This window comes from Helicoverpa armigera, chromosome 22 (assembly GCF_030705265.1).
Source record: "Helicoverpa armigera isolate CAAS_96S chromosome 22, ASM3070526v1, whole genome shotgun sequence".
In the NCBI taxonomy this organism is placed as follows: domain Eukaryota; kingdom Metazoa; phylum Arthropoda; class Insecta; order Lepidoptera; family Noctuidae; genus Helicoverpa; species Helicoverpa armigera.
The window spans coordinates 3,158,315-3,174,541 of record NC_087141.1 but is presented as its reverse complement, the minus strand read 5'-3'; the positions used below and the strand labels follow the sequence as shown (position 1 = coordinate 3,174,541).

Sequence of the window (16,227 nt, the reverse complement as noted above, 5' to 3'; positions counted from 1 at the left end):
TCAAAAAAACTGAAAACTATTCAGAAGACTTTTTCTAACTAACTACAGCTATCTATTATTTCGTTTATTAATTTAATAAACCGGCCAAGTGCGAGTCGGACTCGCGCACCGAGGGTTCCGTACAAATCCTGTATAGATAAAAAGTGAGTCTCGCGCCAACCGTTCAGTTTAGAACAATCATAGTTATGGCAATTTCGTGAGAGTCAAAATAGTTAATATTTTTTATTTTATAATATAACTAAAACAGTAGGCCAGTACCTTGTAAAAGTTATTTTATTAAAGTTATTTATATACAACATTTTATAGTCATCACTCAGAAATCTGATTGAAAATAACTAATTATGTCTTAAAGGCCATTGGGCATATCTGACCCGCTTTGTAAAAAGTGGCGGACATGAATCAAAGTAGTTTTAAATCGTGGAGAATGGTATGACGTTTCTTTGAATATAAATATTTTATTAAAATTCCATGGAGACGAATGTCCAGGATCGTTTGAAAAATATAAAAGACAAGCAGTTTCAGAGGATTGTAGAGGTTGCAATGCTAGTTTTTATTGTTAAAGACTTTTCATAAAGAAGGAAGATGCCAATTCGGATGACCAGAATCTGATGAGGATCTGGAAACCCTGAGATATCGAGGGCAACTCTTGAATATTGTAGGCACGCATCGAATCAAAACCAGACATGTGACTGTATTTTTGAGGGTACTGGTAAACAGTAAAGGTTTGGAGCTGATTTGATTATGGAGACTACAGAGAGTCGAGGGAACTCCTGAACGGTATGTTGCAACTACCACGTGTTTGGGCTTATTTTATTCGAATTGACGAGAACTTTTCACAAAAGTTAAAAATAAAAACTTTTTACAAAAAAAAAACAACTTCCAAAAACAACAAGAAAACTGTTTATATGCATCGGTCTAGATCTCGGTGGTTAAATAAATATAGATGCATCCTCTAGACACCGACTTCTAGACCTAATCGCATTGGGGTAACCTGTAATGGTAAATGTATGTAGATAAATAAATAAATATAAGCCCAAACACGACGTAACTAAAACATGCCGTTGAGGAGTACTCTCGACTTTCTCACGTCTCCATCATCAGGTAAGCTCTAAACCTTCACTGTTTGATAGTATCACCAGACATACATCTGAGAATAAAGTTTTAATCCTATGCATGCCTACAATTTCTGATAGTTGCCCTCGATTTCTCAGGATTTCCATCATCAGATCCTGACCTGATGACAATGGAAATAAACGGCGAGTATACTCTTTCACTACAAAGAAATGATTTCTCAAATCCGTCAAACTTGGTCGTTTAAATTCTCCATTGAAATGAGGAAAATATTTGATGTTTACACCTGATGTTTTAATGTTTTATGTAACTTCAAATTTATCATTTTCGCAATTTTTCCTTTATCTGTACTTTATAACGTTGCTTCTTGCCGAATTTCAAGATACTGAGTTCACGGGAAGTACCTTGTAGGTTTTGATTCCCTAGCGTGTGACGGAAATTCGTCTAAGGTGTCGGTATAACTGCTGTAGCTTTTGATCACGTTAACTTAGAAGTTTGATTTTTTCACTGCCTAAAGGGACAATAAACTTTGGTATTTGGTATAAATTTCAATTTGATACCTTTATTCGTTCGTGAGAAATAAGGTAGTAAGTTTCATTTCATTAAAATATTTTTTTTTTATATTATATAACTAAAAAAATGAGATTTTCGAAATTTTTCCTATATTTGCATTATATGACAATGCTTCGTTCCAAATTTCAAGACTCTGAGTTTACGGGAAGTATCCTGTAGGTTTTGATTCCTTTGCGAGTGTCGAAAATTTGTTGAAAATATCGACATAATCGGATGTATCTTTTGATTGGCTTGGCTTAGAAGTTTGATATTTTCACAGCTTAAAGGGACAATAGACTTGAGTATTTCATGTGAATTTCAGCTTGATACGTCCACGCGTTCTTGAGATAAAGGGTCTTGACAGACAGACAGACGGACAACAAAGTGATCCTATAAGGGTTCCGTTTTTTCCTTTTGAGGTACGGAACCCTAAAAATATAAAAAATAGGTTGCCGCCGATATCGGACTCAGGGTCCAAGGTACCGGTGGATAGCTATCTTACTATTGGCAAAAACTGCATGTCGCAACATTAGTATCGGTTCTGCGCAGACGCCGCTACCAGACGCATGCGCTCGCTATCACGTACGCCAACCACTCGTTAGACTTGCAACAGGGAGTTCTCTTTCGAAATATTCTCTGTTGCTGTTTGTTTTGTTATTGCGATGTTTTTGTGACTGTAACTGCTTTGAAATGCTATAGTTATTGATATCGTGGATAGGAAGTTTTAGAAGGTATTAGCACTTTTTTCTTTCTTCTTCTATTTCGTTCTTCAAGGCTGTCGAATGCAAAGAAATCTAAATAGCAGTTCCGAATAAAGGTATGATAAAAACAACCAACGGTTCAGTTTGTAAGTTAAAGAGTCTAAAGACACAATCCATATGCTCTCTTGTATTTAAGGTTCGTAGAAAAAAAAACAATCAAGTAAACGTTATCTTTGTCTAGAATTGCGGCTTTTGCACAAGTCAGTCATATCCAATCTAATATCAATCAGTTTCCTTCACAACATTAAAATTTCGCAAGAATCGATCATAAACCAAGTTTTTACCGTACACGACACATGTCCTTTTGCGGCACACAGGACCAAAAAACCCTAATCAGCGAAAAGTTAACAGCAATCTACTAAAAGGCCTATTACCTAGTTCTAGCGGACACTGACTTTCAAATACCTTGAAATACAAATCCTGTTCTAGGGTAATAATTTAGTATCAGTTAGTAGGATCGCGTGGTGTGGAGCCATTTGTGTGATAGCGTCTGACCTTTACTTGTTCCTGCTGAAAGTCATCAGTTTGTTGTTAATTGCGTATGTGAAGCTGTCACTTTGGCTACTGTTACGCTCAATTGTATTGAAGTTTGAATCCTTACTAATATTATAAATCCGAAAGGAACTAGGTCTGTCTGTCTATCTGTTACGCTTTCACGTCTAAACCACTGAACTGATTTTAATAGATAGAGTTGACCTGAAGAAAAAACATAGGATAGTTTTTATCCCGGACTTTTGACGAATTCTCTTGGAAATGCGATACGAGTATAACCGAACTCAAAGCGGGTGAAGCCGCGGGCGGAAGCTAGTAATATATAATGGTTTTATTACATTTAGATTTCTCGACATCGGTGTATTTCATCACAACGAATGGAGTACGAACTTTTTATAGAAAGGTCTGTTCTTCCAGCCATAACATAAGTGGTAAAATATCGTTTTAGGGGATGCTATTATTTTGTATGGAGTGTCGTTCATCATCCTCCGAGCCTTTTCCCAATCATGTTGGGGTCGGCTTCCAGTCTAACCGGATTCAGCTGAGTACCAGTGCTTTACAAGAAGCGACTGCCTATCTGACCTCCTCAACCCAGTAACCCGGGCAACCCGATACCCCTTGGTTAGACTGGTGTCAGACTTTCTGGCTTCTGACTACCCGTAACGACTGCCAAAGATGTTCACTGACAGCCGGGACCTACAGTTTAACGTGCCATCCGAAACAGTCAATGGTGTCTAAGATATACTTAGAAAGTACATACAAACTTAGAAAAGTTGCATTGGTACTTGCCTGACCTGGGATCGAACCCGTGCCCTCATATTTGAGGTTGGTCCTTTACCCACTAGGCCACCACGACTTCGTGAGTGACTTCGGGAGTGTCGTTATTGAATGCTTATTAAATAAGCTCACTTTAAGTTAACAGTTTTGACTTTGGATTTTGAAAAAAAGCCCTCCAAATTTTAAGTATAAATAAGAACACATCATAAATACGATAAGTTACTTCACATATCTCTATTGTCAACTTTTCCTCTAACATACGAATATACTCCAAACGACTTCCTTACGTCAAGACTTCCTACTGTCATTTCTCCTCACCATTACCACATCCTAAAACCAGCTATAATAAATAACTAACAACATGTTTCTATCGAACGCATGAGCAATATTCTCAAGGTTTTTCTACTCAAATCAATTTCGGAAACCCAATGAGACTGTATGTCGTCACTGCAAGCTTGCTCAACTGCACATTATAATGTCACTAGGAGCTAATCAGAGTCGTAATTAGGCGATTATAGTGAACAGTACTTATGAAGCTAGTTTAAGCCCTGACGAGCTGTTTCGTAATATGGCAGCTTACAAAAAAGTAGTAAAATTCAACAGTGATAATGAACTGTCAAAAAAGGTTACTTTCTATGAAAATGTGACGTCAGAAAATAATCTGATTACGTTTTGTTTTTTTTTTATATTATCAGTCAAAACAGTTTTATCTTCAAACGATAAATGAAAGTGACATATTTTTAAGATGTTTTACCAAAATAATATGATAAAGGATCTTAATTTCACCTAATTATCTATCCTATTACGAAAAAGACCAACCAATAATGAAATTTGCAGAGGAATTCAAAGGGGCTTTATTTGCAAATGGCTGAACAAGATTTTGCAAACATTCCAAACTCATTATGACGTTAGTTTGTCTTTTGTATTATTTGGAACCTAAGATTTCACGAGAACAATTTTTAAGTAAGGTTTGATGCTCCTTTGTTATTGAAGCTTTTTAAGATATCATCATCATCATCAGCCTTTTTATCGTCCCACTGCTGGGCACAGGTCTCCTCTCACTCTAAGAAGGATTGAGCGTTAATCACCACGCTGATTCATAGTATTGAGATACGTATAATTTGATGATTCGCAGTTGAGATTTGAACCTTTCTAAGTTCCTAGATAAAAGTCCAGTTTCTTTTTCTGCTCTAAATCTTCAAAATAATCCTTAAAAAATTTCAAGGTTCTAACAAACTGTAGCCACCCGCGAAGATCTATCGTCCTAAATCAGAATTAGCCTATTAACATTGACCGTAGGTTCGCAACCAGTTGGTTGTGCAAGAGACAGGCGCAGGCGCATAGCGGGTCTGCGCGCGCGCAGTCCGCCAGTGAATGGGAAACCACATGGTGTTGTGAACAGTGAAACTCTCTTGTAAAAGTGTTGTGCTTGTTTTTTCTTCAGGTATTGTTATACTTTTTTTGTACATTACTTATTGATCTAGCCAAGAAAATATTTCTAAGATATTTTAAACGAAAGGTATCAGTGATTTTTGGTGACTAATTTGAGGGAACCGTTGCGTGAAAATAATAATAATACTTAGAAGAGATTAATGGGTAATTTACATGGTAATGAGTCTAATTATACGGGTTTATTTAATGAGTTACTTAATACGGACTGTGTTGCATTTTCTTGAGGAATATGGTGTTTCGCAATCACCATAAAGATCAATGGTGGTTTACTGTCGTAAGAGTATCGGATGCTTTCTTACATAATAAATAAAATGTGCATTGAAGAAGAGGAGTTGACCTAGTGATTCAGTGTTTCGGTAAATCGCAAAGATCAATGATTTGGAAGCTCGGTAGTTTCCCGCGTAAATTGCAAAAAAGTAAACAATCTGCTTTATGTAACTTTGTCATAACGTGGCAAGGATTAGGTACCGGTCTTACAAGGGGCATATTTGAATTCCACAAATATTTTTTAAGGTTGATCTTAGAGCAGGATTTAAATATGGGACGAGGAAGTTGTTAGTATAACTTTTAAGTAAGCTATACTTATGGACTTATATAATAACATTGAGTATCTTCTTTTTGTTTGTCTACTTAAACGTGCAAATCTCTGAAATCGATTTGAAAAATTGTATGAAAGAAAGCTGTGTTCGTGAAATTATTCCCCGGTTATATTATAGGTAGTATAATTTCATGGGTTTAAGACATACCTAAATAAACATATTATTAAATTTTCATTCTACTGAGTTTTTGCATAGGTGATCGATGCATCAAATTAAGCGTGAGATAAAACATAAGTGCCATGTACATACATTGTACAATTGGAAGCTAACAATATGAGTAGCTCATCAACCGTCACGCACACCTTATATTGAATGAGCTTAGATAATTAACTCAGGGTTTTTAATACTTACTTGACGATGACAGGCGTCTAGGTTTCAGGCTTTTACATTTGTCGTCGCAAACATTTTGCATGCAAACGTTTATGACCTATATCGTACGCATCACGATATAGGTCATAGACGGGTATGTTAAAAACTTTTTAAAAAAATTGTTAGAATGGAAAGAACCTACGACTGGTAGGTCACCAGTTAATCAGTCACCAGATTTTTTTGTTACAAGTTCCGTTAAATGAAAATTGACTATATTTTCCATATTATAGAGATGGAGGATAGAGTCAGGCTACAGCGATGTACTGTTCTTAAAAACAAAAAGCGATTCAAGGAACCCGGATGGGTTGTGATGGCAGTGGGCGATAAAAAGGCTAATGATGATAAACCTATAAATAAGAAACGTTTATATGTAAAATTAGCTTTATAGAACAAATGCCAAAAAACTATTAGCCGTAAACAAAACTGAAGCGTAAATTCATGAATTTATTCATGATTTATCAATGCGACCAGGAAAATAACGTAGCTTATTCCGGAGATCCAAAACGGATAAAGCCAAATTGCATAGCTATTACAATAAATCTTGTATCTAAACGTGTGGTAATGTCAAAGTTACCGTACGTTACTGGGTCAAACCACCGCTTTACCTAATACGACCTTGATAACGAAACGTATTTTGACACAAAATTAGAATACACTGTTTATGTTTCATAGCTAGGTATGTGCAGTTGAGTATTCGAAGTAGTGAAATTGGATACTTGAGAACTGTGTGAGTAATATTTGATTTGAATCAATGATATGCGAAATATCCACGGAGGAAATATCATAAATCAATGAAAAATTTTACTAATATTATTAAGCTGAAAAGTTAATTTGTTTGCTTGCATGTGCTTATTTATCACAGGAGCTACTTAAAACTAAATTAGGTATTTCAGGGTTAGATAGCCTATTCATCAAATGTAGACTTATGAGCTTTCGTTCGGATGCGTGGAGTATTTCCCACGGGACGTAGACGTGGGTGAAAAGACTGATGAAACTTATTCATACCATCGTAAAATTATATATCAACTAGCCGTCTAATGTTTTCCAAAAAAGTCGATTTTTCAACGGTTCTGGAGAGCACTATACATTACCTATGTAAGGTATGTACCTACCAAAAAAAACTGTGTGTGTAATTGTATGATTTTCCGTTTGCATCAAATCACAAATATACTGCATCTGGTTACTTTGTTGCATATGATTGCTGTGACACGAATATACACAACTATTGCCAGTTCATGATAATATCAATATTATTTAACACTAGCGGTTTCCTACAATTTTATGCACCTTTGCGCAATAAATCCATTTTGAAATATTGACATTGTTGTTCATAAATAATTATGTACCTAAATTGTTATATCTAGAACTTTTTAGTTATATAAAGTCTATGTCTGTGTGAAATATATCTCTCTGTGGAAGTGGGAAGGATCGAATAAACTCTAGAAAGCAGTAAATTAAATGTGCAATGTAATTAAATATCGATTAAATAAATCCAATATGTAATACTGTAAAATGAAAGAAAGAACTAGGTTTTTCGAGGAAAACGGAAAAGTTACGCACTGTATCCGATACTTACATAAAAGTTCAAATATAAACCGGTTATCGAATGAATTCTTTAAGAGTAAATAATACAAAATGAACTGGGTCTAAAGCTGCGCCTACAAGAAGTAGACTATTTCGAGTGTCGGTACTAAAGTAGGCTTGCACAGCAGAACTTTTGTTAACATTATCTATGTATCTATACATCTCCCCCGTCATTTTTATTGTATCCACGTTTTCTTCGTTGCTTAAATTTTTTTTATAAACTTATTTTCATTTTGCCAATTTTTTGCGGTACAAATAATGCTATCTTTGATATTTCTGAGATAAGGTCCTATCATTATCCGTTCTAAGACGGAAAGGGGAAGTATACTCAAAGTTCTCCATCTAGCATTAAAAATTGTATAAAATATGAATGTATTATGAATAATTTAAACATTGCGTATAATAAGTAGACGCGCCTTTACTTACCAAAATCGCCACATTTCTTATTACGATAACCACTACAGTTTACTTCCTTCTTACATTACACAATACTTTTTAATGCAATAAAATTAATTACAATACATTAAATCTAATAATAGTTAATTGATACGAGCCATTAACTTTTCGATGCAATATTTCGCCAACATTTGAATGTGAATATCCTATAATATTCGGAAAGTGCAATTTTGAAACAAATGACGATGCTATTAGACTATTGCATGTGGTATTCTCATCAGCTGTGGAAACCATATGGAACCATCGGTTTTGTGCAAGCAATTAAAATAATATACACAACATCGGTATTGTATGCCTGAAAATTATAGTTGCGTGTGAGAGTTCTCTATATGAGAACCGGCAACCTGTAGTGGATCCCTTTTTTTCAGTGGGACCTTTGCAGTTATATTGAGAAAATTCAGATACTAGGCGTGGTAGGTGATTAAACCTGCAGCTCACTTGGTAAGAAGGACAATAAAAAGGCTGAACATGATCATGTGAACAACAAACTGAATGCAATAATAAACATTTCACAAGCATTGTCTTCCTGAAGGTTCAGTCAATTATGTTAAAGGCCCTAGAATTCCCGAGCCATCTGCCATCTTCTTAGTCGAGATAAATCGAGTCACAGATTTGGAGTGGGATCTAAGAGACAGGTATGTTCATACCTAAGACCTCTACTAGATAACCAAACAGCAGCTGTCTATACTTGGTTCAAATCAAGTAAAATATGTAGTATTACGTTGCAAATGTTTTTCGATACATTGTTATACCTTGAAAATGTCGAATATAGGTCATACCGATCGGTGTTAGAAACCTCTCTAATCGCCTACCTGTTGTTCATGACCCAGATTAATTAATATTACTAGAACTCTTTCGCGTAATTTAGTTTATCCTCAGTAACAAACATTGTAGTTTTATGTGTCCGTAAAGAAATCAATTCTAGACCGGTATAACAAAAAATGTGTATTTCTCAGACGTCAACCATTATTTTATTTTCGATAATTAAATGGTTCCCATTGTGCATTAAATTTACTTGTCAACTCATTTCTCAAAAATCCGCGTCTATTCAAAATAGTGACTATTGTGATCGTCTCAGTTCATATTATAACAATAGTTTACATAACGTGACCTAAATACCAGACGTCTGTTCGCCGGCACGACCGCAGCGGCACTGAGAGAGGTTAAGAAAGTCGATGCAACTGCGCATGCTCAGTGCACCGGACAGTGAAAGTATGCGCGAGAGACGAATTGCTTTATCTCGAGAAGACGATCAAGACTGTTTTTTTGGATACTTACTAATTAAATATTTAGGTCAATTAAATTTGTATTTTTTTGATTGACAGGCAATATATTTATAGTCTAACGTTAACAGAAAATTATTACTTTGTAATTTCAGCGGGTTTCACCAGTAAATGACGTCATCGGTTATTTAATAAGTAGTTTCTAACATACCAAGGTCAATTTTCTTAGAGCCTAGTTTTCACTTTATTTAGTTACTTGAGTGTGATCTCAAACGTTTCTCATAAGTGTGACATTACATCAGTGTCTACGTTTTCGCAAAATATGCTCACTTCAGGTGAATTGAGAAATAGAAATAACTTCTTCAAAACGCTGATTGTTTGATCAACTTTGTTAATAAATCAGTTTGATTTATTGCACTTAGCTATTGCATTTATTTTTAGAAATTGAGACATAAGTCTAGATATGCGGCAAGCAAGCATAATATTAGCTTAATAATCGGGACTATGTCAAACAAATTTGTAAAGCTAGGCTACCAAGAAATGTTGTACCTAGAATAGTTCCTAGTGCAATGCAGAATGTCATCTGACATTCTGACGTTGGTATCCTTAATTGCAGTCTTCAAAGAGACAGCGTACGTAATGTTTGCAGTTGTCTAGAGTAAACAGTACTGTAAGAAACGCTTTACCATATTAATACTCTAATCGAATTATTAATACGTATAACCACAATACTTTAGCACCGTTCACAGATCATATTACATATCGTTAGGTTATGTTTCACAGCAGTAAATACAGCAATAAACAGACCAAATACTACTAATGTACACGTAGACAGATTGACCACATTTATAAAGTACTAGTTTCCACCCGCGGCTTCGCCCGCTTTAAGTTCGGTTATATCGCGTTTCCAAGAGAACTCTTCAAAAGTCCGGGATAAAAACTATCCTATGTTCTTACTCAAGGTCAACTTTATCTCTGTACCAAATTTTATTAAAATCAGTTCAGTGGTTTAGAGGTCAAAGTGTAACAGACAGACATACAGAGTTACTTTCGCATTTATAATATTAGGAGGGATCGTTGAAAAAGATCCCATAGATAAAACCGGTATATTAACGGTTGCAGCTACAATAATGGTACAATAATGTTTTTCATACCGTCACGACAGAAGAGCTACCTCCCCTAGAAACAGTTCACATAATAAGTATTCAGTAAGTATGCCGTGGAACCACGATGGTCCCGTCAATGAGATCGGTGTGGCAACCATCCAAGGTGCTATGCTTGGCCCGGTTCACACACTATGATCGGCGATAAAACTTATAACAATGCTAAATTGATTCCATATTTGTTTGGGTAAAATTCTATTTCCTGCAATCAACTTAATGATAGTAGCACATTTTGCTATATTAGGAACTGTGGGAGTAAATGATGTAAAGCAGGTACCTAATGAAACTGTTCCTCATGTCAATTTGTGTAAAAATTTAGTGTAAAATCTAAGTAACTGTGTTATACAGTAAAGACTCGTAATACGGTTCGATATCATGAGGGTTTGAGTAGAGCATCAAGATACAAACCATTCATGCCCTAACAATTCGTAGTCACTTGACTGTCATCATTCTGATAAAAAAACAAAACCAAAACTCACTTTTCTAAGCAGATGAACTAGAAGACCGTATCAAAACAAACAAATCAATGACACGCATCATTGACAAAACTACACTTAAAACATAAACATGTGTAAAGAAGACAATGTTCGCGTAAGGGGACACATTGCGTCGCCTTGCATAATATGCAGTTACATAATCCACGAGCACTGTCATGCATCCGATACACCCGTACACACAATGGCCCAACTTGTCACAGACTGTCCATCAAAAACTTGTCTAGCTAATGTAGTTACACACATTTTTAAGGCTACTTTTAAAGCCATCTTCAAGGAAGAACCTCATGACTCTTATGGCCCTATGACCTCCATTGAAGAAACTGGTTGCATACGCGCGTGTCATGTTGCAATGGTGGGAATTTTGAGCGGTCATGTTGAATCATTAAACAGGATATGTGTTAAGTACTTAGAATATACTCACGGAGGATATTTGAATAAATAGTTAAATGTTGATGTTGATGAAATTTTACACATTTTTGTGGCCCTGATTTCAATCGGAAAGAAATGGAAAATTCTGGGATGTTTCGTAGGATCAAAATATTTGTATAACCCGATGGAAAGACACGTAACACTTTACATCGCTATATTTGCTTATATTCGAAACCATTAACCAAAAATGTACATCGAGAGCACGACAACTCTTCCATTACTTGCTCCAAATTATCTGCGATAATTGTTCCAAACTTTTTACTTCCGAGAAATTCGTTGAAAACGATCCAGTTTCGAAACTCCCGTACACTGCACCCCGCCCTTCTTTTGCATGACTGACATTAATTGAATATGATGTAATGGATTATATAATTGTTAAAGTTTTACATGACTTTGAGACACTTTCTGCAGATAATTAAACTTTTTCCTGATCATATTGAAAGCTTATTCTTGCGACGGTGATAACCTCTTTAGCATGTCCATTAGGGTTACCAAATGAGTGACAATACGCAGTCTACAACATCCTCTACTAAACAAGTAAAGACAATGACCGACACGTTCTTGATTTACTTTATAATGATCTAAGGTAATATTGCCGGTTCGCTGCGTTAGTGCTTCCGCTCCAACACATAATGCGTATGAAGCAATCTTTAGGGTATATTGTTGTCATCCATTACACCTTCTTTCTACGCAGCTAGTGCATGCGTGCCCTATAGTATATGAGGATTGTCACATTATATCTCCATATTTTTAATTCCAACTCGCATCGTGATTAGCATTATTTCCACATTTAACCACTAAAATATTTCTGTCAACTTCCAGATCCCGATGATGCAACACTAAGCAACAATGGGTGTGGTTTCTGTAGCAGCTGCGGCCACTAAGGCGGCTCTCGCAATCGGAGGCCTTAGCAAGCTCTCCATCATCCCAGTCCTATTAGCAGCTATGGCGTACTTCAACTATGAAACCCTCGATCCTGAACAAAGGCCTTTTAATCAAAAACATCTTCGAGAGAAATATGACTTTATTATCGTTGGAGGAGGTTCAGCTGGATCAGTTCTTGCTAATAGGCTGTCGGAAATCGAAGGATGGAATGTGCTCCTTCTAGAAGCTGGAGGCCATGAAACAGACATCAGTGATGTTCCTCTGTTGTCGTTATATCTACACAAGAGTAAGCTGGACTGGAAGTATCGGTATGTAAAGCAATTATTTTGTCTTTTTTGTTGTGTGCGTGTTAACGTAATCGTTTGTCGTTGGCCGGATTTTTAAAAAGTCATTGTTGATATTGAGTTATTATAAAAGTATTTTCTGTGAGACAATTTTATAAGTGATCTCAGTATTACACGATGTGTATTAAAGCAATATTATATCATAGCTATACATAACGTTTTATGGCCGTTGTAAATCGATGACAATTTTATATAATGTAATAACAAGATGACTGATCTTAATTTCAGTACTCAGCCTCAAGATACTGCTTGCCAAGCCATGATCGACAAACGCTGCGCTTGGACAAAAGGCAAAGTGTTGGGAGGTTCATCAGTCCTGAACACCATGCTTTACATCAGAGGAAACAAAAGGGATTTCGACCATTGGGTGGAGCAAGGCAACCCAGGCTGGGGTTACGAAGATGTATTGCCATATTTCAAGAAGTCACAAGATCAACGAAACCCATACTTAGCCAAGGACACAAGACATCATGCAACAGGTACTTACATAAAATATGTTAGAATAACTATTAAAATGAATTAAATACAATAATATTAATGAATCAATTTTCCAATTCCAGGGGGATACTTAACAGTACAAGATTCACCATTCAATACGCCAATAGGAGCAGCCCTTATACAAGCAGGCGAAGAAATGGGTTACGACTTCGTCGACGTAAATGGAGCTCAACAAACCGGCTACGCTTGGTACCAGTTCACCATCCGGAGAGGAACTAGATGTTCCGCAGCGAAAGCTTTTCTAAGGCCGGTCAGATTACGGCAAAACCTTCACATTGCCCTATTCACGCACGTTACTAAAGTACTCATTGATAAAGATGGCAAGAGAGCTTATGGAGTTGAATTCATAAGAGATGGTGAAAAGCAAGTAGTCTATGCTACACGCGAAGTAATTCTGTCAGCTGGTTCTATCGGGTCACCACAATTGCTTATGTTGTCTGGCGTAGGACCCGCAAATCATTTACAAGAAGTAGGAGTAGATGTGATCCAAGATTCTCCAGGTGTTGGCAGAAACTTGCAAGATCATATTGCAGTCGGAGGCATTGTATTTCGTATAGATCAACCCATCAGTTTAGTAATGAACCGACTCGTTAATATAAATTCTGCTCTGCGATATGCTATTACTGAAGATGGTCCTCTGACATCAAGTATAGGATTAGAAGTTGTCGCTTTTATTAATACCAAATACGCGAACGCTTCTGATGACTGGCCAGATATTGAGTTTATGATGACGTCAGCTTCAACTCCGTCAGACGGTGGTACGCAAGTTAAGAAAGCTCACAGTCTCACTGATGACTTCTACAACGAGGTATTTTCCGAAATAAACAATAAAGACGTATTTGGTATTTTCCCTATGATGTTGAGACCAAAGAGTCGTGGATTCATAAAACTAAGAAGTAACAATCCTTTGGACTACCCCATTATGGTTCACAATTATCTAACGCACCCTGATGACGTTGGAGTTTTACGGGAAGGTGTTAAGGCAGCTATAGCTGTTGGAGAAACAACAGCCATGAAAAGATTTGGAGCTCGATTCCACAGCAAGCCATTACCAAACTGCAAGCATCTACCTCCCTTTACTGATGAGTATTGGGACTGCTACATACGTCAGTACACTATGACAATTTATCACATATCGTGCACAGCGAAGATGGGACCTGCAAGTGATCCTATGGCGGTCGTAGATCCTCAACTACGAGTATACGGTATACAAGGTCTTCGAGTGATAGACGCAAGTATAATGCCTACGATAACTAATGGTAACATCAACGCACCGGTGATGATGATTGCCGAGAAAGGAGCTGACATGATCAAGGAGGAATGGATGGCCAAGCCTAACAAAAAACGAAGAACACGCCGTTCAGCCAAATGTGCTATGTTAGAACATTTGGGTTTGAACAGCGATAGAAGGAAAAAGTACTGCAGAACTGAAAGATGATGGTTAAACAAAGAGTAGACAAATTCTAAGCCATATTTTAGATAGGTATAAATAATGTACAATTGACTATACCAAATGGGTTATAGTGTAAGCATGGATGCAGTAAAAGGTTATATTTATAGGGGAATTAGAGATAGGAGCACTATTCCTAAAAGTCGTAGAGTATGGGAGGTTATTTTAATAGCTAACTTTAGAACACTAGATACATACAATGTGTACCTCATTGTTAAGTAGACAGTCGTTACCGTAAAAGTTCTAGTCTTTATCAACAATAATGTAAAGTAAAATAAAATAAGTATTTTAGCTTAAACAGTCATAGAAATCATCACATATTACCACAATAATGAAGTAGTCAAGAAGTAAGGTATTAAGAATCTACGGAAACTTGTTATCACTTTAATATTTAATTTAGTTTAAGGGGTGCAATGTCGGATTTGAATGGAAAAATAGCACAATGGTCATTATGTTATATGGTTAAGATAAATGATTTATTGTAAATACAAGTTGTATCATTAATTAAAATATTTTTATTAGTTATTTTGTTTTTCTTTTGTAGCGTATACCCGGTAGCTTTATAGTTGCAGCTGGTCAAACAGCTAAGATTACCAATAGTTACAAAATGGAGTTGTAATAGAAAAGGTCAGTTGGTCTATGCGTACGGAATTAAGAAACAACTTATGCCTTGATATGAGAGCTAACTTTTTAATGCATGCATCCTGCATTTCCAAACTACATATTTCATTTCCAAGACAAAACTTAACTCCATAAAAATGGTGAATTATTGAACATTGAACACGGTGCCATTTTATACATAGAAGAAAAATATGTACTGTCAAGTTTGTAGGGACTTTTTCTAATAATATAACAACCAGTTGCATCAAGAGTGATGTAAGCAATACATAAGCATAAGTACTTGTTACATGTTTTAAATTAATCCCTTATTTTTACACTTAACTGTTCAAAATACATAAAAATTCTCCCAATACTCAGCTGTTGGTATACATTCAGAAGAGGTATTTAACGCCCTCTAAAGACGTAAAGATGAATTAATGCTTATGTATGTAGTCATCGCTAGTCAAGCTGAAGTTCACAAAGTTGTTGTATAGTTCGATATGCTGTGTGCAGATGGCACTGTTAACAGATTTAAAGTATTTCATCAGAATAAATGGACATGAAAAGTATTAATTAATTAGAATAAATACTTAATTAGAATACAGATATTTCACAAAAACATTTGCGCCATAAATTAAAATAATGTAGACATGTTTGCACCACATTGAACTGGGGCAATAAAAAATGTACTGATTAACATATTAAGCAGAGCAAATCTAACCGTAGTGATTGAGCAATAGATCTACTAACATACAACCGATTTTCCTTATATGGACATTCACGAGGTACATCAGAAAAAAATATTTTTATGTAAATCTAATATTAGGGTGTCAAGGTGCTTCTTTTCTTGTTTGCTTTATCATTCTAGGTAAAGTATTTTGTCTTGTATTAACCAGAGTGTTGGACATTGAAATAGAGGAATGAGAAGAAAGCTGATGCTTATGCTTTCGCAGCGTACTTTCAGTCCAATTTCCTTCCTACTTCTAACCAAAATTCTGCTCCTCAAAGTACCTTTTCTCCTACCG

The 16,227-nt window shown here is 36.0% G+C and overlaps 2 protein-coding genes across 3 annotated transcripts in view; one reads left to right on the top strand and one right to left on the bottom strand.

Moving 5' to 3' along the window:
- Nucleotides 1-16,227, bottom strand: part of Flo2 (Flotillin 2) — a 248,356-nt gene that overhangs the window by 84,844 nt on the left and 147,285 nt on the right. The window lies entirely within an intron of this gene.
- LOC110370924 (glucose dehydrogenase [FAD, quinone]) lies at nucleotides 4,981-15,149 on the top strand. Its single transcript, XM_021326934.3, has 4 exons — nucleotides 4,981-5,097; nucleotides 12,248-12,618; nucleotides 12,883-13,133; nucleotides 13,215-15,149. The coding sequence occupies exons 2-4, from the start codon at nucleotides 12,275-12,277 to the stop codon at nucleotides 14,588-14,590; spliced, it is 1,971 nt and encodes a 656-aa protein (XP_021182609.3). The 5' UTR covers nucleotides 4,981-5,097; nucleotides 12,248-12,274; the 3' UTR covers nucleotides 14,591-15,149.

Bases quoted from the DNA above. Each gene is read 5' to 3' on its own strand.
- LOC110370924 (XM_021326934.3), top strand. From the start codon at position 12,275: ATGGGTGTGGTTTCTGTAGCAGCTGCGGCCACTAAGGCGGCTCTCGCA. The intron at 12,619-12,882 runs GTATGTAAAGCA...TCTTAATTTCAG, and splicing joins AAGCTGGACTGGAAGTATCG to TACTCAGCCTCAAGATACTG. The intron at 13,134-13,214 runs GTACTTACATAA...TTCCAATTCCAG, and splicing joins CACAAGACATCATGCAACAG to GGGGATACTTAACAGTACAA.